This window comes from Lycorma delicatula, chromosome 5 (assembly GCF_047948215.1).
Source record: "Lycorma delicatula isolate Av1 chromosome 5, ASM4794821v1, whole genome shotgun sequence".
NCBI lineage: Eukaryota > Metazoa > Arthropoda > Insecta > Hemiptera > Fulgoridae > Lycorma > Lycorma delicatula.
In genome coordinates this window covers 39,767,069-39,790,638 of record NC_134459.1, presented here as the reverse complement: position 1 = coordinate 39,790,638, position 23,570 = coordinate 39,767,069, and the positions used below count along the sequence as shown (strand labels likewise).

At 30.9% G+C, this 23,570-nt stretch overlaps 1 protein-coding gene across 1 annotated transcript in view; it reads right to left on the bottom strand.

Annotated features, from left to right (window-relative positions):
- Positions 1-23,570, bottom strand: part of LOC142324402 (fatty acyl-CoA reductase wat-like) — a 38,115-nt gene that overhangs the window by 4,722 nt on the left and 9,823 nt on the right. The window contains exons 4-7 of the mRNA XM_075365235.1: positions 20,546-20,691; positions 18,884-18,993; positions 11,786-11,975; positions 885-1,133 (exon numbers count right to left, since the gene is read on the bottom strand). Coding sequence (XP_075221350.1) covers positions 885-1,133; positions 11,786-11,975; positions 18,884-18,993; positions 20,546-20,691 — 695 coding nt within the window. The remainder of the gene's footprint in view (positions 1-884; positions 1,134-11,785; positions 11,976-18,883; positions 18,994-20,545; positions 20,692-23,570) is intronic.

Sequence of the window (23,570 nt, the reverse complement as noted above, 5' to 3'; positions counted from 1 at the left end):
AGCAGTATGGCAAACCAATTACATTCAAAGTGAAATTCACAGAAAGACTTCGATAACGATAGCACAGTTTGCTGTACCCGATATACGTAATGTACCTCAAGAATGATTTAAAATCCAGTGTTGCATAATATTGAACAGTTATTTTATTGGCAACTTTGAAATAATCTTTTAAATTTATTTTATTTCTATTGTTAATAGTTGTGTAATTTCCAGTTTTTTTTTTAATTTTTTAACAGCAAATTTTATTTTGACAAATTTTTCACATCCCCAAAAAATAATTTTTCTTTTTTGTTTATATTAAGTAAAAACTTTTCTAAGAAATATAGTAATGTATTATTTATAAATAAAATTAGAATTTTTCTTTCTTTTCTTTGTTTTATTCAACTTATCTTTTATCATTTTGTTCAGAATTAAGTTCTTTACAAATTTTTTTTGAAAGTTTTATGTGTTTTACCCATTAAACAATGTTATTGTATGTCAAATGTAAAAAGCAGGGTGTTTTACACCAATTTATTAGTTTTCAACAGATCTCTCAAAACCTACCGTAGATATGATTCTGGGACCTATTTTATTCAATTTTTCAGGTCTAAAACTTATCATTTAGGAACAGGTCTAAAACTTATCATCTCTAAGGAGATCATTAATTCTACTCCTTAATTAACGTCCTAAAAATTTTAGTACAACCTCATTTCACTGGGTTAGCGAAACTGCAAGTGAAATCTTTCACTAGCTGTAACTCGCAAATGAAGAATTTTAAGACATATGTTTATATGAACTTTTTCCATTATTTTTACGAGTAAAATAAGTTATGGGAAAGTCACGTAACTTTGTGATAACACTCTGTATTTATATATATATATATATATATATATATTTATTCTTACCCTGATTGTTTTCGAAAAACATTTGCTATAGCATCAATAATTAATGCTGGTAGGTAGTGGCAGATAAATTTCAGTATTCTAACTTTTGATTTATTCTTTTCTAATAAGATAAATGGGTACCATATTGCAAAAATTGTACTTGGAAAAGATCCGTTTGCCATTTTAAAAAACTGAGACCATTTAATTGGATTTTGAGAAGATGAAACCACATTGTATATTAACGGTTCTGCAGTTGCTTTCTCTTCATTTCTGAAACAGAAAGAAGTGTTTACTTTTTACATAAATTTGTTAATAAAGAGTAAATAACAAATATTAAAATTAGAAAATGTTTTAAATGTATTTTAATGTATGTTTCTATGTAATAACTATTTTTATACTTCTATTAGCACTGTACATCACTTCATAACTTTCTGATTTTCTCACAAACGAAAATACAAAGAATAAATCTGTTCATAGGTTAAAGCTTCATAAAATAGCTCTCAAATAATTTATCTGAATGGTACAAGTATCACTGAGTGAACAGATCACATATTCAAAATTATCTTTTTAACACATTAAATTTTGATAAAAATCCATTTTAAACATGCAGAATATTATAAAATAAAAATAAAAAAATATTATAATATTATAATATAAAATATTATAAAATAAAATCCAATAAATCCAGCAAAATATCTAAATAATTTTCTAGTAAATTAATTAAATTTAATAATCTTATGAATAGATGTGAAAGTGGAGATAATGTTTAGGGTCAGAAATTTTAACTTTTCTTTAACAAAAGTGAGATTGAGCCTCCACAAGATGCATCTCAATATATCTGGAAAAAACAGGAGAAATTTCTGTGGTGAATCAAAACAATCTTCACAACTTCATCTATCATCAGGTCATATCTCGCTATCACCTCACTAGATCACAGCTATACTTGTAACTTGGCACTTAGTCCCACCACAAGTGACCCCTTGAAAGTCAACCATGAAAGATTTTTTAAGGAATACTTCACTGGCTGAACCAAGCAACACCAGAGTTCAGAGAAGGCAGCACTCTGATACGGCAGGCTGCCTCTTAGATGATAACATGTAATTGGAAGCACTGGAATACCTTAAAACCACACACATGAACAAGAACAATACAAAATCCAAAATCAAACCAAAGCAAATCACCTTTTTCCCAAAGCAAATCCCATTTCTACACACAATGTAAACTCACTTATGCAGATTTGTAAACTAAAAAAGGCAGTTGCGGGACTGGCCGACAGAAGTGAAAACTTCAAATAATGAATACCAATTAGTGATTTATAATTATAATTTATTATATTACTATTTCTAACTTGTGCTAATTTTATTAAAACATATATTTAAATGATTGTATAATGAATTGAAAAATATTAACAACAAAATTTTGATTAATTTTATTTATTAATTATTGGTAACAATAAAAAAATATATACATGTTAATAATGATGTGTATTATATAGCTAACAATGATACATTTTATTCTATTTCCTAAATGTTTACATTATTTGTATTATCATCATGTTCTAAAAATCAAAAATTGGTTTGTGGTAACTGAAGTATGAGATAAATACTCTCGAATGAAATTTATCCAAATATCTTGTAAATACTGCGTTTATTGTTGTGCCATATCTTGTAGTACTTATATTTTTATTGTTTGACATTATTTTATATATGCAGGGCGTTTCATAATGTTCTAATACTAATGGGGAACGCATCCGGGATTCTCCAAAAGTAAACGTTTTTTGTGCGATCTCTCGTGAGGCAGTGTATGGGCTTTCCTTTTTTATGGAAACGACAGTAACCGTCATGATATACCTGGATATGTTACAATTATAGCTTATGCCTCAGCTACTCAACGACTTCATTTTCAAGCAAGATGGTTGTCCTGCCCATTTTCATAACGAGGCTCGACAGTACCTTAACACAACATTACCTCTGCGCTGGATAGGACGTGCGTCTGAAGAAGACCAACACATTATGCTGTGGCCACCAAGATCACCAGACCTCATGCCATGTGATTTCTTTTTCTGCGGTTACGTGAAAGATAAGGTGTTTATCCCACCAATTCCGCACCATAATAAATGCCCACACTCCTACTAATTATAAAAACAAATCTCCAAAAGACTGTAAAGAAACAGAAAAGTTCTGGGACCTACTTGACCAGATAATGAATAACATTCCCAAAAATCACGTTAAACAACTTATCGGAGACTTCAACGCTGAACTAGACAGAGAAAGAAGATACCAGCTCATCATCAAAAAATGGTCCACCCAAAAGAGAACAAATGAAAATGGACAGAGACTCATCGATCTCTGCAGAAACCACAACTTAATCTCGAAATCCACATATTTCAAGAAGACACCACAAAACCAGGAAACACCGCAACTACACTAAAGGAGAATGGCAACTAGATCATTCTTCATGGACAAACACCACCACAACAAGATCTACAATATAAAAGTCTTCAGAGGAGTAGACATAGGCTTAGATCAGTACATAGTCAGAATTAAAATTAAATAATTTCCCAAAGGAAGCAACAAAACGAAGCCCCTAAAACTAAAAGACCCTACCGAACAAATCAAGAATGAAAATTACCAAAAAGCAACTGAAAAAATATTATAAAAAAAGTGGACAAAACAGACCCTAACAATTACAGGAAAATTCACTCTTAGTCACAATATACAAAATTCTTTCAATAATCATCCTCAACATGATCAATTTACAACTCAAGAAAAAACTAAAAGAATACCCTGGGTTTCAGACCCTGGAGGAGCTGTCCAGACCAGATCATGAATCTCAACCTAGTAATGGATTACAACAGAAAAAGAAGCACAGATATATGATAATAACATTTAAAGACTTCAAGAAAGCATATGATTGCACCTTCAAAGAATCCCTACTAAAAATTCTAAGACACCTCAGACTAGATCCCAAATTAATAAACATTATAAAACTGACCCTCAACATAAAATTAAACAAAAAATCAAGGACAATAACAATCGCTTCACACTCACATGAAAGAAACTCACAACACAAACATTTTCAACACCAGAAATGGCATAGAAATCGGAAAATATAAAAAAGTACTGGAGGACCGCAAGGCCAGAACAGTTCCTTCGAAGAGACTTGGATAATGGACTTACTAAAGTTGATCCTTTGTGGTCATAAAGATAAAAAAAAAATAGTGAATATTTGTTTCTTTGTTTGCAACAGCATGTGAAAACCAATAAACTGATAGCTTTCAAATTTTCAGGATACATTCATGTTATCCCAGGGAAGGTTGTAAGCCATAGATTAAGGCCCTAGCCCCCTTGGGGGTGATTTGAATTAAACATATTTATTAGATATAAAAATTACTACTTTTACTCGATTATATTTCTGTAACCACGGCATCAGAGATATCAAGTAAAATTACTATTCATTTTTCTTTAATTAATATCTGTAAAATATTTAATATTCACATTACTACGGTTGCTACTATTCTGTCTTTTGTAATTTAGTTTTTTTTTCCAGTATTTGTAACATTTTTATACTTCTTTCTCTGTTGTATCCTCTTTGCTTAAACTTTTTTTTATATACATAATGCTCCCTTCACTATTCATTTTTCTTTTTCCTTTCATGTTGTTTCATCAGTCTTTTTCATTGTGCCCTCTAAGAAGATATAAAATTTAGGATGATCAAGTACTGCTAAGTGTAACCGAGTTCACAAGAACAATAAACTAAAGAGGAAAGAGAGCAGCAGCACCTGGAGGTTGAATGAGCATATAGAAATGAAAATTTCTCATAACACATGAGGGTCATGGGAGAGGAGCTTCCTGGCTAGACCGGCTAATCATGTATATAAATTAACAGGTTCAAAAATAATTGTAATATGTAAATAAAAATAAATTGAATTTTAATCATTGAAGATCCATTGAATAATAAGTGCAAAGAATATTAAATAATAAATTAATGAATATTTAGAATTTAATAATGAGAAAAAGGAAAACATTAAAAAAATATTATTTTAAATATTCATAATAAATGTGCTTCAAGAAGAAAAATACCTTTATGTTAAAGAAAAATTGATTTAAAAATAGCATTTCATTCAAATAAAATCTTTATTTGTCTAATGGTACTATAATTTGTTCAAAGGAGTTAAGTATATTTAAAAATAAAATAGTTTTACAACATAATTCACAAAAATAACAATAAACTCATATTCTAATTGCTCATCAACCAAAAGTTTTTATATCCATTACCTTCATCTTTCTGATAACCAACAATTGCTCTAAAAGAAAAAAAATAAAGAATCCAACAATAATTTTATTTATTTAAAATGAACGATTGCACCTTAAGAAATAACCAACTTTTATAAAAAGTAAAAATTAATTAATACTCCTGATTTCACTTCAATTCAATTTTTTTTATAGGGACATGTGAAAAAATTTGAAATTTCAATTTTAAATGGTTAAAAAAATTGTTGAGTAAAAAATTTAGATTTGATATATAATATAGTGATTCAGGGTGGAATATATATTCATGGGTTATAATATATATTCATGGGTGGAATATATTGAAGAGTTATACGGAGGAAATGAATTAGAAAATGGTGTTATAGAGGAAGAAGAGGAAGTTGAGGAGGATGAAATGGGAGAAACAATACTGAGATCTGAATTTAAGAGAGCGTTAAAAGATTTAAATGGCAGAAAGGCTCCTGGAATAGACGGAATACCTCTAGAATTACTGCGCAGTGCAGGTGAGGAAGCGATTGATAGATTATACAAACTGGTGTGTAATATTTATGAAAATGGGGAATTTCCATCAGACTTCAAAAAAAGTGTTATAGTTATGCCAAAGAAAGCAGGGGCAGATAAATGTGAAGAATACAGAACAATTAGTTTAACTAGTCATGCATCAAAAATCTTAACTAGAATTTTATACAGAAGAATTGAGAGGAGAGTGGAAGAAGTGTTAGGAGAAGACCAATTTGGTTTCAGGAAAAGTATAGGGACAAGGGAAGCAATTTTAGGCCTCAGATTAATAGTAGAAGGAAGATTAAAGAAAAACAAACCCACATACTTGGCGTTTATAGACCTAGAAAAGGCTTTCGATAACGTAGACTGGAATAAAATGTTCAGCATTTTAAAAAAATTAGGGTTCAAATACAGAGATAGAAGAACAATTGCTAACATGTACAGGAACCAAACAGCAACAATAACAATTGAAGAACATAAGAAAGAAGCCCTAATAAGAAAGGGAGTCCGACAAGGATGTTCCCTATCGCCGTTACTTTTTAATCTTTACATGGAACTAGCAGTTAATGATGTTAAAGAACAATTTAGATTCGGAGTAACAGTACAAGGTGAAAAGATAAAGATGCTACGATTTGCTGATGACATAGTAATTCTAACCGAGAGTAAAGAGGATTTACAAGAAACAATGAACGGCATAGATGAAGTCCTACGCAAAAACTATCGCATGAAAATAAACAAGAACAAAACAAAAGTAATGAAATGTATTAGAAATAACAAAGATGGACCACTGAATGTGAAAATAGGAGGAGAAAAGATTATGGAGGTAGAAGAATTTTGTTATTTGGGAAGTAAAATTACTAAAGATGGACGAAGCAGGAGCGATATAAAATGCCGAATAGCACAAGCTAAACGAGCCTTCAGTAAGAAATATAATTTGTTTACATCAAAAATGAATTTAAATGTCAGGAAAAGATTTTTGAAAGTGTATGTTTGGAGTGTCGCTTTATATGGAAGTGAAACTTGGACAATCGGAGTATCTGAGAAGAAAAGATTAGAAGCTTTTGAAATGTGGTGCTATAGGAGAATGTTAAAAATCAGATGGGTGTTTAAAGTGACAAATGAAGAGGTATTGCGGCAAATAGATGAAGAAAGTAGCATTTGGAAAAATATAGTTAAAAGAAGAGACAGACTTATAGGCCACATACTAAGGCATCCTGGAATAGTCGCTTTAATATTGGAAGGACAGGTAGAAGGGAAAAATTGTGTAGGCAGGCCACGTTTGGAGTATGTAAAACAAATTGTTGGGGATGTAGGATGTAGAGGGTATACTGAAATGAAACGACTAGCACTAGATAGGGAATCTTGGAGAGCTGCATCAAACCAGTCAAATGACTGAAGACAAAAAAAAAATATAGTGATTCAGGACGAAAGGGAAATAATTTGGGTACTAATTCTAAAGTGTGAAATAAGGAAAAGGTTCATACAATGTCCAAAAATGCTTTGTTATCGAGTTACAGTTAGCGAATTTCATTTCCCAATGAGAATTCAAATTAATTTCAAAACTTACAGTTAGTGCTGCTAACCTAATTATTTTGAGGTCATATTTATTGTACTAAAACAGTGTAGAATTGTGGGGAACAGCTAGTACTAGTAATGTGGAAATTATACAACGACTTCAGAACAAAGTAGCGAGGGTAATTGCTGAAGCGCAGTGGTTCACGCGGAATGATCAGATTCACTATTATCTGGAGCTCCCATTGGTTTGTGAGATTGCACAACAGCGCAATGTCAAATACCTGCAGAGGTTTGAGAATCATGTAGACCATTTTACAATTAATCTACTCGATAACAGCACAGACGTCCGACGGTTGAAACATGCCCATGTACTTGACTTAGGGTCTGCGTAACAGTTTGGAATCTAACACCGTCAAGTTTAGTGATGTCTTATCTGATTTCTTGTTACTTCTCTTTCTTTTTCTTTTTTATTTGTTATTAATGTTTGTTTTGTGGACTATATGTTACTGAAATTAATGGTTTGTGAGCTAGAAATTTCATATTGGACTTTAAGTCTATTTTCAACTATTTATTGTGTATTATTTATTTTGTGGGTTCCTTAAGGACCTCCTTATCACGTGCTTTTGTCAGGAAACTTACTTATGGCTCCGCAGGAGAGCCGATTGTAATTATAATTGTTATTGAGAAAAAAAAATATATATATTTATTGTACTAAAAACAGCTGTTTTTTAATTTTTATTGTATTTTGTTTTTCACAGATTTTATTATATGAATTTATTGTTAAAATAAGTTGGGTACTAATTCTAAAGCTTGAAATAAGGAAAAGGTTCGTACAATCTCCAAGAATGCTTGGTTATTGCGTTAAGGCTAGTGAAAATTTCACTTTCACCTGGGTTTCAGTTTACCTGGTGAAATGAGGTCATACTAAAATTTTAAGGCGTTATATAAGGGGTAAATTTGTTGGTTTCTTATGTTTTTTGACCTGACAAATTGAATAAAGCAGAGCCCAGAACTGTATCTCCTGTAATTTTATGATATCAAACATAAAACAAAAATTTGATCACTGAAACATTTTTTTTTTTTTGTTTGAAGTGCAATAATTTTGTAAACGAGTAATAAATTTTAATATAAACCTTTTAGAAAATTTAAGTATGAGAAAATTCATGTAATAAAATCTGTGTAAAACAAAATAGAATAAAAATTTTAAAAAAACAGATGTTTTTAGTACAATAAATATAGACATCAAAATAATTAGGTTGAATTAATTTGAATTCTACTCACTGGGAAATGAAATTCGCTAGCTGTAACTCAATAACAAAGGATTTTTGGACATACTCTATAAGAACTTTTTTCCTTATTTCAAGCTCTAAAATCAGTTACCAAATTATTTCCTTTTCCTCCCACATCACTCTTTATATCTAAATAATCTGAATACATATAATATATATTAAAATTAAACTTCGTTTTTGGTCAAAACGATGATTGCACTGTTGCCTCTCCCTCTGCATTTTTGCCATTTCCTCCTTCCAATAACCTTTGAGATTAAGTATTTTGTCAAGCAGTTTCTCCTACATTTCCTTCCTTTACCTCACTGATTTTCTTATCATCATTATGTTTTGTTATTAGTCATTATTTTTGCTTCCATCCTTATTGGGCAAAGCAAATTTCCTTCAATGTTGTCTTATAGTACTATTTTGTCTTGTTATTTATAGTACTAGTTTTTTTTATAACTTCATTTGCATCTCCTGAATAGACCTTATCATCAATTAAGAGTTTTTTGTAATTTAGTCTCACCCTATGCTCTATTCTCTTACAATACAAATTCTTTTTTAATTCTCCTCATTTTTGTATCTAAATTTTCATTTATATGTTTAATATCCTTTAATATTTATTCCATAATGTATTCTTAACTCCAAAGGGACAGGCAAATCTAAGTTGGCCCATATTCCTTTTGTAGGATTTATTTTTATATTATTAGCAATATCATATTTTCTAATATCCAACAATATATTTATGTATATATTTAGATGCCTAGCATTTCATTTCTCATATTCTGAAACTTAATTTTCTTATTTAAACCATACACAATAATAATGTTTCTTATGTTATAATTTTTTTTGTTTTCCTTCTAGTTATTTTTTTTTCTTTTTTACTTCATATATGAGATGTGTAAGAAAAGTAATGAGACTGACTTTTTTCTTATCAAAGTTTTAATTTTTTTCAAACTACAATATTATCCCCTTCAAAGTAGTTCGCTTGGACAGCTATACACCAGTGGAGTTGTTGTTCCCACTCCTGATAGCAGCGCTGGAAGGCTTCAACTGATAGGACTTTTAACTGGTCGGTCACAGTCTTTTGAATCTTCTCCAGAGTTCCAAAATGACGTCCTTTTAAGACATGTTTCAATTTCGGGAAAAGGAAAAAGTCACAAGGACTCAAATCACGTGAATAGGGGGATTGAGGAACCGTAGGAGTGTGTTTTGAGGTCAAAAATTCCTGATGGAAATGGCCGTATGACACGGGCCATTGTCATGATGAAGCATGCAATGTCTTGTCTCATGTGAATCACTTTTCCTGAGCATTTCAAGGACACCTTTGTAAAACACTTGGTTGACAGTTTGTCCTGGAGGAAGAAATTCTTTATGCATGGTACCCCTACTGTCAAAAAAGTAAATCAGCATGGTTTTAATCTTTGTTTTGCTCATTCGACATTTTTTCGGTCGAGAAGATGACTGAGTGTGCCACTCTTCACTTTACCGATTTGTTTCAGGATCATACTCAAATATCCAGGATTCATCATCTGTGATCACACGATTGAAGAATTCTTGGTCATTGTCAATCCTCTCAAGAAGATCAACGCACAGGTTTCTTCGATTGTCCTTCTGTTCCGTTGGTTTTTCTGCACCGATTTTGCACAAACCTTTTGCATGTCCAAATCGTCTGTCAAAATTTGATGTATGGTGAAAGTATATAAATTTAACTGTTCACTCATCATCCTTATTGTTAAACAACGGTCTGATCTCAGAAGAACCCTCACACGCTCAACGTTTTCATCAGATTTTGAAGTTGAAGGTCTCCCTGAGTGAGGTTGATCTTCAACGTGTTCTCAGCCTTCCAAAAATGATTTATGCCAGCGGAAAACTTGTGCTCTTGATAAGCAATGTTCCCCATAGGCCTGTTTCAACTTTTCAAAGATCACACTCATGGATTCCCCAAGTTTAACACAAAACTTGATTGCACAACGTTGCTCTAAATTCCGATGCTCCATTTTCATAACACAACTTCACTGATGGTACTGTCAAAATAATGTGTTGGCTGAACGGAGTTGAAACTCGTACTGAGCATGTGGATGGGATGAACAAACCAGTCTATCACAGACCGGTAAACACAGCATTGCCAGATCGCTCGCAGCGTTACCAATCTCATTAGTTTTCTCACACACCTCGTATCTCTTTTTTATTATTATTATCATCATCCTATACCCTCCTTAAAATCCCTGGCATAGCCATTCATTTCATTTTCCATAATTTGTCAGTTTATTCAAAATTAAAATATAATTTGTCTTCATTTATAAAAAAAATTTCTTAAATGTTAAATTAAATATAGGTTTAAATTAAGAATATTTATAAATTATCTTTCACAAACTTGTACTTTTCTTTCTGAATGAAATAAGGTGAAAACAATAAAATAAGAATTAAGATTTTCTTTAACTTTCGTTCTTGATCTTTATACTACACCAATAACAGAATGTGTATAACTACTATGATTGATTCATCCCTTCTAAGACACAACTATATGTCTAGACAAAAGTTGTTAAAAACAAAACATTAAGTTTTTATGCTTTTGTTCTCAATAATTTTTTTAACTTAAATGACATTAAAGGAATAAAAAGACTGCAATGCCTTTTTTCAGTTAGAAAACAGAAAACTGTTTCTAAGCATTGGCACCCTTCCCAGAATATTTTAAAAAATTTATTTAACCTTAATTTTAATCAGGTCAGATAGCAAAAGAATCTAATAGTTTCAACAGAAATGATTAGCTATACAGAGTAACTGTAAAACAAAACGGACACACTAGATATGCTTCTCTACTGTTGGATGACTGCAGTACTTAACACCAGTTGTTTTATAGGATGAATTTTTTTCTCTTTTGTTGTTCAACCCAACAACAAATAGTTTGTGAATGTGGTGTTTGATTTAGTACTATGAATGATATTACAAAACTGTAAGAAACTTGATATTTTTTTACTTCAGAATAAGGTCAAATGTGCCCATAGAAAACAAACATATCACAAGATAACTTAAAAGTGCAAAAAAATTGGCCCTAGACTATGGCTATGAATAATTTGTTTCAGGGGTCAGTCAACTCTTCAGTCAAATCCTTTGGACAATTATTAAAAAAAGATTGGCAAGAAGATACTGTCATAAAAACTGTTATCATTAAATCAGTGGTTATCGTTAACATTTCAGTGCCAAAAATTCAATAACATAAGCTGTAAAGTAATTAAAAATATCCAAAAGTTGACATGTTAAGAATAGATAATTAATTACTAACTGTTAGATACAAAGTTCTTCTATATTACATCATTTATAAAAATATATATTATACAGATTGTGTATACTACTATTTATTTACCTGCTACCTAAACGCCATGCTGAAGCAATTACTGCATTAGCGACCATATCAGCTGGTATTAAATCAGCTTTTTTATCAGGGTTGCATTCCACTATTCTCATTATTCCTGTCATTGCAGCAACAATAACTCCAGATGGACCGTATAAATTATCAATCCAACCTGGAACAGGTTCTTTAAGTGAACCTATGACTGAAATAATTAAAAAAGCAATTAATGTTAATTATTGTTTAATTTTATTAAATTTTGTTTTATTTTTCCTTTGATTTTATATCGGTTGCTTAATAAATGATTTAAATTAAGATTATTTACACTGAAAATTGTTCTAACACTTTTTACCAAAAGTGGCTTTACCTTTTGAGTGCTGCTAGGTGACTAAAGAGCATACTGGATGACAAGGAAATTCAAATTTTTATATTTTAAAAATTGTTAATACAAGTAATTTTAATAATAAATTGCAAATAAATCAGCGAACAACTTCTAGATGATAGTTAAATAAATCATCAGTAAAATCAACTTCCTAGAAAAAAAAATAATCAAGTAAACTGAAAAATATTAATTTATTAAGCCAACAGTGGTAGTATATTACCTTAATATTTTTTTACCCTTATGAAAGACGTAATTTTAAGAATCAAAAGTGTATGCAAAGTGTTGGAGAGAATGGTGAATTGCAGGCTTACATGGTCCTTAGAGAGACATGGCCATTTATATCCAGAACAGTGTGGTCTCCACCAAGGATGATCTTCTGTTGACCATTTAATGTCATGGAAGCAGCTATTCAAAATGCTTTTCTACTGTGTCAGCATTTCATCTCTATCTTCTTTGATGTCAGGAAAGCATACGACACAGCCTGGTGACGTGGTGTTCTAAACACCCATAAAGAACCAGGAGTCAAGGGCAATATGCTTGCTTTTATTATGGGTTTCTTAAATAACCGAACTTTCTGTGTTCGTGTTGGAGATTCTTTATCAGGTAGCATCACCTTGAAGAATGGAAATACCTCAAGGAAGTGTATAAGTGCCTCCTTGTTTGCTGTAGCCACCAGCACTATTACTAAATATTTGGAGCCACTTTTTTCATGTTCTTTATTTGTTGATGATTTACAAAATCATCAGTACATATATTATGTACTGATTAATAGCCACAGCAGAGAGACTACTACAGAACTCTATATATCACCTTGAAGTATGGTCCAAGATTACCAACTTCTCCTTTTCACCTGTGTAGTCTTTATTCGCCTGCAAGACCCTTTTATTCCACAAGTCTTTCTCTGCAGAGCACTAATTGCTCTCTCCTCATGTTAAGTTTTTAGGTTTTTTTTTTTTGATAGGCACGTACATGGGTCAAACTCATCAATATAATTAATCTATAATATCAGGTACATAAATGCTATACTAATATAAATATAAATTATATCATTATTATGATCCAGTAGTACAAGATAAACCAAGTATATTTATTTTACTTTTTTTATCAGTATAACATATAATAGTGATAACAAATCAATGACAATGTATAAAAATAGTAATACAGTAAGAATAATAATCATAATTCTCATAATATTAATAACTTTCTAATAATACAAGTAAATATATATATATATTCTTGCAAACTTGTACCTTTAATCTTATAGTGACTAGGTTTTGTTTAAATATGTTGTTCGTGATACACCTATTGCGAGAAGATGTGTCTGACAACCCAAATTACCATGGTGTCATTGGCTAGGAAGTGTAAATAACGATGACTTATTGCATCTAATATATAATATTTGTGTGATGTGTATGTGTTTATCCTGTATTTGTTGTCTGCATATGTGCCTGCATATAGTATACACATATATGTAAATGCAGTACAATACTTAGTCTGTAGAGTAGGGTGTTAGAAGTATATGAGTGAGATATAAATACAGAATATTACATTATAATAACAATATATAAAATTGATGACCATATTTTGAATCACAATTTAAAGCATATTAATAAAATACAATAAATGAATTACAATAATAAAGTATATCAATAAGTAAAATTATTATTTTAGAAATATCCTCAATTAGTAACTTTTAAAAGGTTTTTTTTTTAAATAAACAACATTCAATTAATTTTCAGCTACTGGCAGCAAATACAACTTATGCACAGGTCTTTAGAGCTGGAACTAATTGGTCAGAACCTAGATAAACTTCAGTGATAATTTTGAATTTCCATTGCATTGGTGAACAGTTCTTAGAGATTTATACTAAGTCTGCAATTGACAAATTATGTGAAGGGAAACTCCATGTATTTCTCTGCTTGAGATAATGAAGTTAGTTTGTAGACCATCATTTCTATCTGGAATTGTAAGGACTGGAAATGTTGGTCCAATCCATCTGGATTGGATGAATTTCTGGAGTAAATGCCAATGATCTAGACAGTTAATTTCAATTTCTTTGTAATCTGGTTCAGGTAAAGACATAACTGAACAATCTATAAGAAAATGTCCAGGCAATAGTGGTTTTGGGTCCCTATAATCCGTATATACAGTAAAAATGAACGAGAATTAAGACTGGCTTTAGCCTGTGTTAAACCCGTATACAATTCTTCAAAGTTCAAGATTGTTTATCCTACTATGTTTATTCTACACAATGTAGATGATATTTTACGCTTTTAATTGCACTCTCCCATAAGCCATCAACATGGGGCGAAGAATGTGGAATAAATGACAATGATATGTTTTGTTGGATGAAAAATGTTGAATGTTTGATTTTAAATTTTCCGAATTAAAAAATTTAAATAAATCATACAAAATATGTTTGGAAAGGATTATCGGAAAGGATTTGGGTAAGAATACCTCTTCATGAAATAAATCTCTTGAGTGTTGCGATAAATGATTGTGTAGTCAAATCTGAGATTAATTCTAAATAAACTGCAATGGTACTGAGGCATGTAAAAAGTGCAATATAAAATTTACTTAAGGCTTTGAACTGCTGCCTGCCTTGACGAATCGTAATTGGACCTCCGTAGTCTATTTCACAGACAGAAAATGGACAAAAAGGTTCTACTCTGAAAGGTGGTAACTGACCTAGTTGTTGCATTTGAGTTTTTGCATTAAAACGAAAACAATTTAAGCATTTACTTATGATTGATGAAATGCTAGTTTCAGCATTTAAGATCCAGTATTTCTGGCATAATGTATGATGTGTCAATTGTATACAGAATGTAAAAGATGTAAGTGCTCAGCGATAATAATTAATTTAGTTATATTTGCCTTTGAGTGTAGGATAGTAGGATGTTTATCTTTATAATATAATAAAGAGTATTGCAATTTACCTCTCACTCATAATAGTCTCAGTCATTTAGAAATGAGTCATGTGAAATGATTTTGCTTTGGTTAGAAATAAATTGATTGTTCTTAAGTTTATTTCACACTAAAATTTACATGTTGAGACTGTTTTATGAAAAAGGTAACGGTCTGATTTAATTGCCTTGTAATTAAATGATCAGTAATTTGTTCAGACTGATTTTATTTAAGATTGTGAAAAATCAGAAACAAAAGCTAAATGTATGTTTTTATAAAGATGAAAATTGTTGTGTATAGTCAACTAAAACAGTATGTACTAAAGGTGTTGATATTTTTTTACGTTTTTCCATAAGACATTCCGGATCGTTGTTATAATTATTAAAGTTAATATGAGTACTTGGCCAGTGAGATGAAAATTGTAATAGCCAAGGAGGACCATGCCACCAAAGTGACATATCAGTTAATTTACCTGGATTACAACCGCTGGACAATACATCAGTTGGATTTTCCAGAGACTTAACATAGTGCCATTTAGCATTTGAGGTATTTCTTTGAATTTCAGTAATTCTATTACTTATAAATACCTTCCAAGCAAATGAATGTTCATGAATCCAGGACAATGCTAATGTTGAATCTGAATACAAATGTATTTCATCAATATGTTTATTCAGAGCATTTATTACCTTCTCTAATAAATGTGAGAGTAGTAAACAACCAGATAATTCAAACCTTGGTAGTGTTATTTGCTTTAAAGAAGTAAGTCTTGATTTGGAACAAAGTAAATTATACAAAATTGTTTGATTAGAGAATAAGAGTTTGAATGTACGACCGTAATCCTTTATGGAGGCAACTGAAAATCCGTGTATTTAGATTGAGTTAACCTCAGCACCATTGTTGAATTTAAGCTGACGAATCATCTTAATTAAATCAATTAAGTGCAACTGATTGTATAATTTACATCGTTGAGGTAACATCATTGTGGCTAATCTATGATCCCAATTAATTTTAAGTTGCGTTAAAGATAGCATAAAACATTTATGATAGAAAACAATAGGACCAATAAGACCTAATGGGTCAAATATTCCTGCAATAATAGTGAGAATAATTCTTTTAGTATCAATAGATTGAGTAAATGTGTCTGTAGAATTGTTCCATAAAATGCCTAAGATATGTAACTGATGTTCTTGGGCTAAAGGAATAGAACAGTTGTGCTCAGGAGTAGCAATATTATGATTACACTGATAGGCAAAAAAAAATGTTTTGATGTTTCTCCAAGTGTGATACCATTTCTTGAATTTCTTTTTTGCATACATTACAGATCTGTAAATAGAATTTTTCTATCATCCTTAGTTTTAAGTAAATTACGCTTCAAAAAAAAATGAAGGGAAAATATAGTTAAAATCTGTCAAATTTATGATTTTGCATGGCCATACCTGTGTTAGAATGATTTCACTGATGTTTTTCTGTTATAAATAGCCTCAGGCACATCCCAAATTAATATCTAACATTAATCAACTAGCATGTTAGTATTCCATTTCCCTTTATAGGCGGCTTTCCATCACCAAAATGTCTCTGTAGAAACATTCACTGTGTTCATCGCTTATCTCCAAGGTTGTCCGGGAAAAAATCCAAATATTAGTGGAGGAATTGTATTTTCAGACATATTATAAACCATAGCTCTTATGAAGTAAAAGTTGATTAACAATATCATGGTAATTGTTGGATTTTTGTTTGCCGAGAAAAATTTTGCAAACGTCTTTAAATGAAGCCCAAGCTACACGTTCTACGTTATTTAACATTGTGTTAAATACATAATCTTTGATCTCTCTCTTATTTGAGAACCAACAAATATTCCTTCTTTAAGTTTTCCTTCACTTGCATTCAGAAATTTCTGCCTGATGTACAAAATTCCAGGACTATCCTTCTTCATTGCTTTTACAAAATTTTTCATTAGTCCTAGCTTGATATGGCTAGGAGGTAAAAATATTTTTTTGGGTATAAGTAAGGGCTCATGAATAATATTTTTCCCTTTTGGAGTTAGGATGTCTCATTTCTCCTACTCTTTGGTAACGTAATGTTTATCCCTAGCTTGGCTGTCCCAATCACAAAGAAAACACATGTACTTGGTATAGTCTAACAAAATAGCTATAACTTTCAAATCACCACATATGTTCCAGCTATGGTTTTTATAATTTATTTGTTCAAGGACATCTTCTTCATCACATCGTATATCTCTTTCAAATTAATATCATAAGTGATTGGTATCGAAGGATATTTGTTACCGTTGTGTAGTAGAACCACTTTTAAACTATACTTGGACAAATCTATCAAAAGGTGCCAGTCCTCAGGTTTATGAGCTTGTCCTAAGTGCAACATAAGCTCATATATTTGTGCAATAAGCCAAATTATTTTCATCAATAAGTACTGAAAATTTCTTTTTGCCGGCTTCAAAAGCCTGAAATTTTTGTATTTTTTTAAAGTAAATTCCAACCTTGTAGTCTTAATCCTAACAGTTCAGCTTTTCTTTTTTTTTTTTATAAATTTAAATCCCTAAGTCATGTAATTCACCTTGTGATATAAAAGTGACTTATTAGAAGATAATTCAAAATCAAAATCATTGTTGCCTTTCAGTACTGCCTGATTCGTCATCGCTGCTTTCGAAACATACATTCACAGGAATGTATGGCTCAGGACCTGGAATAATTTCACTGAGGTACAGGTCTTATTGCAGATGGCAATGAAGGATATTTTACAAATGTTTAGGTTTTTTAGAAATTTCAGACACATTTGTTAAAAAAAAGTAACAATCGGTTGCATGATCCTTTGGTTCATGGCAAACCATAGGTATACAAAATGGCAAAGCCTTCTGTGTACATTTCAGCCATCCTCTTAAATATGCAGAACAGTTAGTGCATATCATATGAGGAGTCATTATTACTAAATTTATCATTACTTAATTTAGAATCATTAATTTTATCAATATGAACTAGTGTGTTGTATCTTTGTTGACGTAAATCATATAAGTTATTTGAGTAATATTGATTGTTACTGTGACCTTTGTGAAAACATATGAGACAACTATTATTATCCTGAAAAGTCTCTTCGTTCATCATTGGATAAATTTAAAGATTCTTTGCATTTTTTTTTAATTGATGATTGCCATTACAAAATAAACAATGTTTAAAGTTAGATCTAGAATAATAACTAACATTGTTGTTTAACGTTTAAAGTAGGATGTTTGCGATGAGATTTAAATGCATTGTTGTAATATTGTCCTTCAACATTTCCAATACTGAATTGTGAATTTATAGTACTCAAACTAAGATTTTCCAGGTTGTATCATCTGGTTTCAAGAAATTCTAAGAACTCTTGAAAGTTTGGACCACCCTTATTTGATAATCTTTCCTTCCGTAATCCAGCCGTGTTGTTAGAAATTGAATTACAACGAATTTGAATATGTTAACTGGAAGTTGTATTGCTTCAAGTGAGTTGAAAAATGAAGAAATATGATTAATGAATTTAGACTGAAGAGCTAATGATTCTCTTTTTAAAAAATGTATTTTTAAAATGCAATATTTTTAAAAATCTGTTCTTTGCAGTTCACCTTAGAATGAAAGGAACATTTCATTTTCAAGTATTTATGTTGACATCACCAATGAATTGGATTTAATTTTTAATTATGATAACAATTAGAATTTCATGATCATACTACATAAGATATAATAATTTGAGTATTTGTGATCAGAGCTGTTATACCAAGATTAACTTAAAGAATATAAGCTGATAAAATTAAAAGCCATACTTACTTCATCATACATACTTACTTATGCTTGGTCGTACTACAACTACAGGTAGCCCTTTACTACATCTTCTAACAATGTCTTCTGCTACTGCTTTAGTATATACATATGTGTTAGGAATATCATCCAGCAGTCTGAAATAAAATAATTTTCATATTAAGTTCTACATATATATAAACCATAAAGATGTTAATCATATATAAAATCATGCCTCTCATTATAGAGATGTTATCTTGAGTTAAATGATATAATATTGTATTACCACTTTTTTTTTAAATGTTAGCACTTGAGATGAAACTAGTATGCAGTCTTTCTGCACACTTATGTATATCTTCATTCAGTTATAAAAGGTTGTAATAATACAGAAAACAGAAATATTAAGAAAAGTTTTAATTACCGTTTGGTAAAATGGGTATCTAAGAAATTTATGGGAACTAGTTTTGCTAAACTGATTTTTATAAAATGAATAAATAAATCTTTAAGATTGGGGATTGTCTTAAAGACTCTTTATTAACTGATTGTTTCAATTAATTATTTTGCTAGTATGCATTGTACAAAATACCATTTTATAAATTATACTTAAGAGAACATTTTAAGAATCTTTAGCTTTATTAGATATTAATATACTTTAAACGATTCAAAGTCTCTACCTTCATTAAAAAATAAAACATGTTGTTCTTTACTTTCAAAACATAGAACTAAAATGATGAAACCCTATGAAAGTGTTAAAAATGTACATATCTGCACCAAGAAAGTTCAGTTTCCCCCCTCCCCCACTATAATTATATGATCTTTTTACAGTGTACTGATCTTGTATGTTCCAGCACATAACAGATTTTAAAATAAGAATGAAAAAATGATTTGGATCTTGATTCTATGGTAAACTCACATCTAATTTTTTTTTTTTTTTGCATAATCTGTATTATTCAAATATGACTCCTAATTAAAATATTTGAATATGGAAAATAAACATTTTTGAATACATATAATATAATAAACATTTATTTATCGTGCACCAGTAGGCTGATATATAGTTACAGTTACTGTGATGGTTGTTAATGAATTTTTGTAGCTTGTGAAAAATGCCGCATCTGACTGGGACTTGATCCAGAATGTTTGAATGAGAGACAGAGGTATTTCATCCTGCTACAGGGTTGGCAGGGAGATGAGGTTGACAAAAAGTAATAATATTAAAAATAATAATGATAATGAATCATTACTTCCTTCTCTGAACACAATTCCATGCCTATTTTTGACAAGTAATCTCAAGGTATGTATACTGATAATGGTGTATAATATAATAATGATCGTAATTCACCTTTTTTTCGCTTTTTTAAATATATTATTATAAACACATCAATAATTTTTTATTAATTTCTCAAGCATGATTACTGCTGATATGTTTAATAAATTATTAAAAAAGTGAAATCCACCTTAACAGCAAATTAAATGTGTCTCTAGATCTTTCAATTCCTTAGAACATCGTCAGGAAAATAAAATAATTTTATAAAATAGTTAAAAATTAAAATTATTAAGCAGTCATTATTCTCCTGACAATGGTCTAAGGTAAAGATCTAGAAAAACACATTTAATTTGCTGGTAAGGTGGATTTTCACTTTTTTAATAATTTTGTATTACTTATGGATACAATCAATAAATAAAAAAGGTAATAAAAATAAATCTTACAAAGGTGTCAGATTTTTTAACTGTTGATTGTTAAGGCACTCTGTTAATGTTATTAATTTGTTGTCGTCAATGGTTGATACATAAAATTTCTCTTCAATTTTATTCAAGTGACAGTTAGAGTAGGCTGTTGATACATATACAAATGCCTAAAATGAAAATAAAAAAGAATTAGGTTTAATTAACATCATCTGTCTAATTTGAAATGTAATTAATTTTTGGTATTTATATTTTACATGATAGTCATTGATGAAAATTATATTTTAAAAAATACACAGAATTAAATAAAATATGCTTTCAAAACTCATTCTGGAACAATTTAAGTTTTTTGTAGTAATCTTTGGTGAACAGGAGCATATTTAAAACAGTAGGTTTTATTTTCTCATGATTTTAAACAACCGATTTTATTTTTTTTATATCTGTTTCCTACAAGTATTTTTATACAGTTATGTAGTAATCATTTTTGTTAGTTGTTTTTTCATAGTTTGGAGTAAGGCCAGAAAAAGGTATTCATACAACTTTGGTAACGTTTCAAAATGCATTAATTTCCTCTTAAAAACAGGTAGAAATCTGCTATAAATTAAATTCGATTATTTATTAAATCAAGAATCTTATCTGAAAAATGTTTAATAACATATCACCCTTGAAATTGACACAGCCTGACGATATGCTATCCTAAACACCCTCAAAGAATGGGGACTCAAGAGCATTATACTTGCTTTTATTAGGGGTTTCTTAAATGGTCAAACTCTCCATGTTTGTGTGGAGATTCTCTCTCAGGTAGCATCAATGTGGAGAATGGAGTACCTCAACGAAGTGTATTAAGTGCCACCTTATTTTCTATAGCCATCAACAGTATTATTAAATGTGTGCAGACGCCTGTTTCATCTTCTTTATTTGTTGATGATTATGCCATATATATTGCGTCCTGTTCAACAGCCACAGCAGAGAGACTACTACAGAACACTGTATCTCGCCTTGAATCTTTTTCCAAGGCTTTACATTTTCACCTTAGAAAACAAAATGTGTAGTCTTTTCTTGCTTGCAGGACCCCTTTATTCCGCAAGTCTTTCTCTGTGGAGAGCTAATTGCTATCTCAAGTGATGTCAGATTTTTAGATTTATTTTTGATAGCCGCCTTATGTGGGTCAAGCACATCAAAGAATTAAAAACGAGATGTTCCAAACTTTTAAATATGTTGGCAAGTCCTTAGGAATACCAATTGGGGTGCCATTCAGTCATGTATGTTGTGTTTTTATTATTCCTTAGTTAGTTCCCGTTTGAATTATGGGTGTGTCGCTTACTCTTCAGTGCGTAATACTGTGTTTAAAATGGTGGATACTGTACATCATGCTTTCCTTCAGCTTGCTACAAGTGCCTTTAGTTTAAGCCCTGTCATAAGCATCCATGTTGACTGCGGTGAGCCTTCACTTTGGGATAGACAGAACCAGGTTCTAGCATCTTATTTTACCCGTCTTAAGAGACAACCAAATCACCCGACTTTAGACACAGTCCTTGGAAATCCTTATTTTCAAAGGTATGAGGACCGTCGATGTTATACTGCTCCTGCAGATATTCGTACCTGATGTTTACTGCACCTTCTATTTTCCAATATATTCGTGTTCATATCCTCCGTGGAGAATCAACCTTATAAATGTTATGTTTGGCCTCATAATATACAATAAAGAATCAACACCAACTATTTTCTTTCAGTAATTTCACCATATCTCCAAGACAAACCCAGACACAGCAGTATACACAGATGGATCGAAAAAGAACAATACCATTGGATGTGCATTTATTGTTAATGGCCGAACCTATATGTTTGGTCTACCTGGTATTACAAGTCTCTTTACTGCTGAATTATACACTATAATTAAGACTTCTAATATCATTAACCCTGAGTACTGTCATATCCTTATTTGTCGCGACTGGTGTAGTCCTCTCCAAGCCTTAGAAAATTTTTATTCCAGACATCCTACTGTCACCAAAATTTACAATGCAATCGCCGAGTTGAACCATCGCAACACACAAGTAAGTTTCTGCTGGATCCCTAGCCATGTGGTAATGAAAGTGCAGATTCCACTACTAAAGATGCACATAGTCAACCATCCTTCACTACCCATGTTACTGCATCCGACTTTATTAGCTATGTAAAACTCACTCTTCACGCAAAGTGGCAGGATGACTGGACAGCTACAGTAGATAACAAACTCCGGCACATTAAAAATTCTGTGTTGCCATGGAATTCCTCATACAGGAAAATTCATCGTGAGGAAGTGGTCCTCTGCTGACTGCGGATAGGCCATACAAGAGCTACTCACAGGTATCTGATGTCAGCAGATGTTTTCGGTAAAGAAATTTAAAAGTGGGTAATTTTAAAGTGGCTATTTTAAGTGGGTAAAAGAAATCTCATACCTATTTAACAGGGAAAGCGCTAAACAGAGCTTTGTTTTTACATAATAGGTATTACCTTTAGAAGAACAAAAACACTGTTTGCTAAAAAATCAACAGTGTATTCTGCAGTCATTTCAGTTACTGATAACACAGTTGATTAATCTTTGATTCAGATTGCATAACATAAACTTAAAGCTTAGGATTTTATGATTTTGAATACTGCATAACTGAATGAAAAGAAAAGATTCAGCCATAAATTTCCAGAAAGTTTTTTATTATTTTCGAATTTTCTTGCAGTTAAAAGCTTAGACATCGACTTTACATAAATTAATGTGGAGATAAAACTGCACTTAAATCTGGTACATTATGTCAAATATACTTGAGGGAATTCATTGTGATAACTCATATGAGGCTGTTAGTATAATTACAAAGTATATTGGAATTTTAAATTTAAACAGTTGATCAAAAGGTTGTAAAAGTATATGGATGGGTTTTTTTTATGTAGTGGAAATTAGTGAAGTAAATGGAAAAAAAAAATATTGTAGGTTTGGAAATCAAATTATGAGAAATGTTTGTGAGTGAACTTACACAGGTTTTTTTTTAAATAGGATCCCTGATTAATGGTCTGAAAC